Raw genomic sequence first — 8,092 nt, 5'->3', positions numbered from 1 at the left:
TCGCTCACCTCGACTCAAGCCCGACGCCTCTAAATAGCGAACGCTCATCTAAAACAAAACGCAGCGATCAATTTTCAGACATACTCTTTTTGAAAAAAATTCCCCCCCCCCCTTCCCTTTACGGCAGCAACTCAACCAAACCGGCCAACCAACTGCGCGTGCACAACATATGGTACCGTGCCTCCCTCCTCCTGTGCTTTGTTAGGAAGTGCTGACCCAATCAAAAAGAAAAGAGAAATATTTATTTTAAAATGCAATAACTTCTGAATGGCATATTCACTTTTAATTCCGTCTACATCGGTGTGTTCTACGTGACGTGACGAACAAAATTAGATCCCATTTGCATATGTTTTGAAAAAAAATCTAATACTAATTTTTGTATAATAACTCATAACATATAACTTATACATAAAACTTATTACTTATAACTTATAACATATAACTTATCCCAAAGCTTAGAAACATAAAAGTTATGAAACAAAACTTATATACAAAAGCTATTAAATACAAAGGAATAATTAACTTATAACTTATGCCAAAACTTAAAAACACGAAAATTTATTAAACACATGGAACAAATTAAATAGTAACTTATGCTAAAACATGAAAACACAAAAGTTATGGAACACAACTTATATACAAAAGTTATCAAACATAACTTATGTACATAAGTTATTCAATACAATTTTATATATTATAAATATATACAAATTGCTACTAAAAAAATTATTCAAAACATATTCAAGTGGGCGTCTAGTTTTGTTCGCCTTGTCATGTAGAACACATTGGTACAGACGGAATTTAAAATGGATACACCGTTCAAAAGTTATAGCAATTTAAAAATAAATACTTTGATTTTTTTGCTGATGTCAGCGCTGACATCAGCGCATGCATAACCGCACAGGGAGGGGAGGCACGCCAGTTGAGACGCACGTGTCTATAGGAGCGTTCGCTGGATTCCTTGCCTGACATCAGCGCATGCATAACCGCACAGGGAGGGGAGGCACGCCAGTTGAGACGCACGTGTCTATAGGAGCGTTCGCTGGATTCCTTGCCGGTGAACGATCACTGAATTGGATTTGGGACTCAAGCCTGCGCTTGCCGTCGCCAGTTCAGGGTCTGGTGATCTGGTCCTTCAACGCCCCTCTGTTGCGTGTCCCTCCTCTTTTGTAATACATCTGCTTGCTTCTTAGGCCCATAGCTGTCCCGGTATACGGAACAGCCCACATCTCTCTATGACTTTGACATCCATTTTTTAGTACAGTAGGTATATGACAGGGGCACACCGAGGTTGTCAGCACGCGCCACCACTTCCTTGACACGCTCCCGCGCCATGGTGAACAGAAGCCCAACGCGCAAAGAGACACCGGCAACATCACAAAGGGTCAGGCCACACTGCAGCAGGAACTCTGACAATCTGTTCGTTTCATCGTAAACGATCATGGACTACTGATTAATTTGGTGTAATAGAAAAATAATATTTTAATTTATAATTTACGATCCTATACCATCGTATAAGCCTAGCTCAACAGGCTGACGTTGAGCTTGACCACATTGTCAATGTCTGCGTTAAGGAGGTAGCGGGCCCTCGCGAGCGCGGCGAGCACATTCTCGTAAGAGCCGAGGAAGGAGAGGTTGAACGGGAGCCAGGAGATCTCGGTGGGTCTGACAAAGATGGAGATTATGGTAACGAGGTGGGAGATCTCGGAAGCCGATAACCCCATTTGTCGGAGCTGGGCGGCGCGAGGAGTTAAGGTTTTGTCCACCTTGGATGTGAGGAGAAGCGGGTGCCTGGCGATTGCCGCGGTGGCGTGGGCTTGGGAGACGCCGATGCCGGCGAGGAAGGCGCGGACGGCGTCGGGGTTGTCCAGTGACTTGAGGCGGGCGAGGTGCTTGGAGGCCCTCCGGGCTTGCACTAGGGTGAGGCCGCAGCTAGCGATGAGGTAGTCCTCGGCCACGAATTGGGCGGGCCGCGTGGCGGTCGCGCTGCCATAGAGGAAGCGATGGTGGAGAGCGGCGCCTCCGGCGCGGAGAGCGGGAAGGAGATGCGTTCGGAGTATTGAGGCGGAAGCGCCGCTCGCGAGGCGCCGACGGCCGGTCTGGGCCTCTGGGGTGGTGTTTTGGTTCAGCAATCAGCATTCCGTATGGGTAGCGTCCTTCTGATTTCTGAATATGAAGGAGATGACTCTCTATCGAGTGATGGCCGCTGAAGTGCCGAGTTCTGACGTCTAAACAAACTCCACCAAATATTATTGGAATTCATTGTGAATGCAGCGAATTGGAAGACGATTTCGATTAAATCGAATGCTCAGCGGTATGCAATTCGCACGGAAGAAGTTAGTTGTCCTGTGAATCAGTGAAGGTTGGTTGCCTCCTGCCAAACGATCAACGACTACTCCATAGCTCCCCTCACCGCTTTTGCAGTCCTCGATGAAAGGAAAGCTCAGGTCACAAAAGCAGTCCTCCATAAAAGTAAAATTCAGGTCACCGCTTCATCAATCATCAGCCAGACCCCAGGAGGGGCACAGGTGCACAGCAATTTATTACTCCCTCCGTTCCAAATTATAAATCACTTTGACTTTTTTGATTCATCCATTTTACTATGTGTCTAGACATATTATTATATCTAAATACATAGCAGAATAGATGTAAAAAAAAAGCCAAAGCGACTTATAATTTAGAACGGAAGGAGTATCATGGAACTATTTTTTTATAAAAAAAAAATGATAGGACTATTTCCACGTTGCAGCATCCGTGTTAAAAAACGCGTGATTTTACAATTTTGTTACAATAATATGAACCGATGCAGCCGGGCAGAGTTTCATACAGCCCTGCGCCCCTGCTCAGTCTGAACACATAGCCAAAACACTATACAGCAGAGCAGCAAAGCACTTTCCTCTTAAAGAACAGCAAGAATACAGTTTCCGGGCCTGTGAGCAGGCAGCATCAACTCTGCACCCTGCCAACTTGTCACAGCCCTTGCATTTGTGGGAAGAAATAAATTGCAACAACGATGCCAACTACTGCCAGAAAAAAAGACGGTCCAAACATATAATAACAGAATCAACTCACTTAACAGTGACTAACAAGTACGTGTACCAAAGCTGGTGCCTATCGATGGCTCCTGTAGCTGTCATGTGGATTTATAATAATGAAAACCAAAACAAAGTAATGAGAATACCGCATATACCAATGTAGGATGCTTCAACAAAACCGATATGGTAGAGACTAGAGAGCAGTGCCACATGTCTTAATTCATAAGATGTATTGAGGACTCTACCAGAATGACATTAGTCTTGTACAAACATAATAGATTCATCATCTATATAATAAGTTAGCAGTGAACCAAAGCTAGATCTTCCAAATTCTTCAGAGATACCAAGGCACAATCATAATAAAGGAATGAATAATCAGATGGCCAGAAATTGCATCTAATAGTATGTCCATCTATTGCATCTATAGTATGTCAACCAGGAAGCAAAGGAATTCCAACACGAACCAGGAAGCAAAGGACTGTTGCTGGAGCGCTAACTGACAAGCAATGGATCTGAGACATCACTGGACCACCCACAGTTCAAGCCATTGCCCAATACCTTGAATTGTGGCAATACATTTAGACGTCTACTATGTCACAGCATCGAAGACCACTTTGTGATGGTTTTCTCAGTGACATACTCTGTGCAAACTAAAAACAAGACTTTCTTCCAAGGTTCCATTGCCTTCACTAGAGCACAGCCGATTTAGAAAGGTTGGGCTGTTGGCCACAACTAAAAGTCAAATATTTATGGGAGTGATCAGATAACCAGATATCTTCCGAAGTGAAAAGAAGATAACATTTTCGCTGCATAAACAGATTCAACATCAATTTGCGAGACAGAATAGACCTGCAACATTTCCAGTAAACATCTCACAGTTATAGTTCGAGGGTTACTTGGCCTCTGCAAGCAGCAGCATAAGCATCTATTAGCCCTGGAAAACTCTTGTTATAAGGGAGAATGAACTTTTCCAAAAATTTCTCCTCTGTTATACAAACCGCGCTATAAAAGTCAGTCTCTTTGCTCAGCAATCCCTTTGCCTTCAGAATCCTTATTACATAATGCCGGGGCATTAGACGTCTCTCAATGCTATAACTGATAAGTGCCGGTCTGTTCAGTACATATGACGGCTCCATTCCAACCTCCACCTTCAGAAACTCCATAGCGCGACCTAGCTTACTCTCTGAATGTGCTAGAATTGTAGGCGCCTTGCACACCAGATTGCCCAGCTCAGCCTCAGAGCATCCAATAACATTCTTCAGGAAACTGAGCTTTGCATTCAGCCTCCCGGCATTTAAGCTGTAGACGGTGACCAGGGCGTGCTTGAACGCCACAGAGTTGCGCGACACCCCAAGCTCCTCAGTGCGCACAGCAATTTCCTTCACACGCTGTGGCTCTGCTAGGAGGATCCTCGAGCGCAGCAAACAGTGATGGCCAATATCATAGTTAGTTAGGCCGCACTGGCGCAGGAATGCTATGTTGGGCCTGACCACAGTCTGAAGGTCTTGACGGAGCAGGTAGTAGCAGTTCTTTAGGGCGGAATGCACCCTGTCGTAGGATCCCAAAAACGAGATGTAAAAGGCGAGACGAGACATCTTGACGGGGCTAGCCAAGATTTCAGGGGCAACGGTTATGAGACGGGAGATCTGGGGAGGCGAGAGGCCGATTTCGCGTAGCCGGGCAACGCGCGGGGTTAGGGTTTCGTCTACCTTGTAGCAGAGGAGAATCGGGTAGCTCACGACTGCGGCAACGACATCGGCTTCCGTAAGGCCGATGCTGACGAGGAAGGCGCGCACAGCGTCCGGCCTGACGGGGGAACTGAGGTGGTTGATGTACTTGGATGCCTTCCGGGCTTGCGCTAGTGTGAGGCCGCAGCTGGCGACGAGGTAGTCCTCGGCGAAGAATCCGGCGGACGGTGTGAAGGAGGCGGTGGTGGAAAGGCAGATGCGGTGGAGGGAGGCGGATGGGAGCGGAACCGCGGCGCGGAGAGCCGAGAGGAGGCGCTGTCTGAGATGGAGCATTTCGGCGGCGGCGGCGCGCGCAGAGGCGTGCTCGCGTGTGTCTGAACCCAAACGCCTGCCGGCTCGTTTGGGCCGGGTTTTGGGGAGCCAGGGTAGATAGGAGCGTAGAGCAACTCCAGATGGGGGGCACCCAAACCAGAGCCCTTTTCATTTGGTGCTCCCCTTATTTTTAATGGCACCGATTTTTCACTTCTACTCTAGCAGCGGCACCTAATTTTAAGCCCCTAAATTCATTCTAGGAGACACTGACAAGTAGGACCCGCTCGTCATCCTCTATATGTTCTTCCTCCACGGACGATGAATATGCGCACCTCACTTTTTTAAGATCCAATTTGTATGTTTTCAAAATTAATTAACACTCGGCATACGAATTCTTACTATTCATGATTTTTTTTAAATATTTTCCTCGAGAGCTAGATCTGGCCGCCCACGGCTCCGATCGTCCGCTTGTTCGGCTGGGGCTGGCTGGCTGGGCTGGCTGACCAGCCCCCTCACATGGATACTATTTACATGAACCAGCCAACAGTACTTCTCTCTCACATAAATGAACCAGCAACGATACGAACCAGCCCACGCGAGGGAGACGGTGCTGACATCGTGCGCGTGGAACGAGCGCGTTAGAGCAATCCTTTTGTTTGGATAGGGCACAGACAGGGATTGTGATAGAGAATATTGGGTCTGTTCGGCTAGATGACCAACCTCAGATCAGGCTCTAGAGATAGAACTTTAAAACTTCAAAGATCTAATGAACTCTAATCAATGTGATGTACCTACTCCACAAGTTGTTGCTTTTTTTAGTTTGCTTATACTCCCTCATCAGATCCAAAAAAAATAGGATTAAGTCAACTTTTAGCCCCTCAACTATTGTGTTGGTCTAATTTTAACCCTTAACTACAAAACCGTCTAGTATAGGTGTTCTAACTGTTAAAACCGTTCACTTTTAGCACCTGGGCGGGAGCAAGGCTATTTTGACCGACGTTGAACGGTTTTGACCACGCCTCCCTCTCCACGTTGCACAGCCTGACAAACCGATGTTAAGGCCTCTGTTCTTCCCTATCAGTTGCTCGAAACCGAGAAGTGTCTGAATAAAGGTTGTAGTTCTAAGTGCAAGCTTGGGGCTAGTAACTTGAACGGGCCAGAGTGCCACAGTGAAATCTAAGAAACACGCACGCCAAAAATCGTGCAGCACTCTGTTTCGGCCGGTGTCCGCGGTCACCGCGTCCGGTCGTCGAGGGCCGAGCGCCTGCTCGCCCTGCACCGTGCTGCCTCGTCGCGCTGTCATAGCAGTTCGCATGGGCGACCCGCTGTCACGCCCGTGCCGTGGCTGAGCCGCTCTAGCCTCGCCCTGCCATCGTCGCTTCTCCGGTCCGTGGTGAGCATGAAGTTGAGCGCAATCCACTGGAGCACGTCCTCTGGGAACGCCCTGCCATTGCCGTCGCGCTTCTTCATGAACCTAGAGAGCAGGTCGTCCGACGGCATCGCCTTGCGCGCCGCGATGGCCTCTGTCATGTATTGGTCCACGATCGCGAGGCTCTCGCAGAGGTTCCGCTCGCTGCCGATCTGGATGAGGTCCTCCTCTCTGACACTGGCACCCTCGTGCCCCGCGGCGTCGCCGATCTGGTTCGGCCTCCTGCCGAGGTGGCCCTCGAAGACCTCCCGGATCGCCGGGATGAGCCCCGGGTGCGCCGCCCACGTGCCGTCGTGCCCCGCGCGCACCTCCCTCAGCTTGTCCTTGAGCACCAGCTCCAGCGCCGCCTTGTTCGCCGCCGCGTTGTCCTTGATCGGAATCTGAGCTGCCTGCGTGCGATTGAGTTCGTTCGTTGCACGGTTAGTCGCGTGACGTCGACCGCGCGCATGCGTGGACGCCGCTGCCGGGGATATACGGTGAGCTTACCATGCCGCCCCATGGCGTGGACGCCGCGGTGGTGGCAGGTGTGGATGAGGAGGTGGGAGTAGGAGCGCATGAAGTGCTGGGCCATGCCGACGAGGGCGCGGTCGGGGAGGAGGCGGTCCGGGTGAGCGCGGAACGTCTTGACGTAGCTGAAGATGTAGTCCCAGCGGCCGCAATTGAGCCCCGCCGAGTGTTCACGCAGCTCGTGCAGGATCTCGTTCATCTAGAAGACCGCCGGCAATGTCTCCACCAGCACCGTCGCCCGGATGCTCCTCGGCTCGATCCCAGCAGCTTTCTCGGCTCTCTGGAACACCCAGTTCCAAATCCTCGCTTCCCAGCAGGAGACGACGAGCGAGCGTCCAGTGAGTCACATCACTGCTGCGCACATGTACGTGTGTGGTGCACCGTGCATGCACCACCGAGGCACGTGTTCATATGGGCTGGGCGTGCAACACGTACTGCGACGCACGTAGCTGGAGTGCTCCATCTTGGGCAGGTAAAAGAATGGGCCGAAGTCGGCGCCCTGGCCGGCGTGGAAGGCAGCGTGGTTGTGGAAGAAGTAGAGGCCGAAGTTGCGGTCGTTGAGCTTGTACTCCCGCCCGCACGCCGCGTCGCGGAAGCTGATGGTGCCAGCCACGGCGTCCCACAGGTTGACCTGCCCGTGCATTAGGTTCTCCCACATCGGCGACAGCGTGTCCTCAAAGTCAGCCTGCCACATTTTTTTCTCGTCGTCTCAGCTCAGAACGGTCGACACATCACATGTGCTTCATCCATCCATCCATTCACCCATACGTACGCAATCCAGAGCCAAGTTTGCACGCGTGTGTATGCTTACTATGAAGACCTTGGCGTCGGAGTTGAGCGCGTTGATGACCATCTTCCACGGCTCGGCGGGGCCCGTGATCTCCACGGTGCGATCGACCACGGCCGGCGGCACGGGCGCGCACGTCCAGTCCCCGTCGCGCACGAGCCTCGTGGCCGAGTCAAACCGCGGCAGCTCGCCGGCGTCGTACTGCCGCTGGGCCTCCCGCGCGCTGCTCCATGGCGTAGTGGACGGCGCCGCGGAACTCGCGCTGCAGGCCGGCCACGAAGGCCAGTGTGTCGCGGGTGAGGATGGACGCGAACTCCCGGTCGTACCGGCCCCG

The 8,092-nt window shown here is 50.8% G+C and overlaps 1 protein-coding gene and 1 pseudogene across 1 annotated transcript; both read right to left on the bottom strand.

Annotated features, from left to right (window-relative positions):
- Positions 1 to 2,673: 2,673 nt before the first annotated feature.
- On the bottom strand, positions 2,674 to 5,138 carry LOC136474862 (transcription termination factor MTERF2, chloroplastic-like). Its single transcript, XM_066472435.1, has one exon. It carries the CDS (start codon positions 5,054 to 5,056, stop codon positions 3,914 to 3,916), a length of 1,143 nt encoding a protein of 380 aa, XP_066328532.1. The 5' UTR covers positions 5,057 to 5,138; the 3' UTR covers positions 2,674 to 3,913.
- Positions 5,139 to 6,334: 1,196 nt separating this feature from the next.
- Positions 6,335 to 8,092, bottom strand: LOC136470599 (malate synthase, glyoxysomal-like; annotated as a pseudogene).

This window comes from Miscanthus floridulus, chromosome 8 (assembly GCF_019320115.1).
Source record: "Miscanthus floridulus cultivar M001 chromosome 8, ASM1932011v1, whole genome shotgun sequence".
NCBI lineage: Eukaryota > Viridiplantae > Streptophyta > Magnoliopsida > Poales > Poaceae > Miscanthus > Miscanthus floridulus.
The sequence above is the reverse complement of the archived record's forward strand: the minus strand, read 5'-3'. Positions and strand labels throughout refer to the sequence as shown.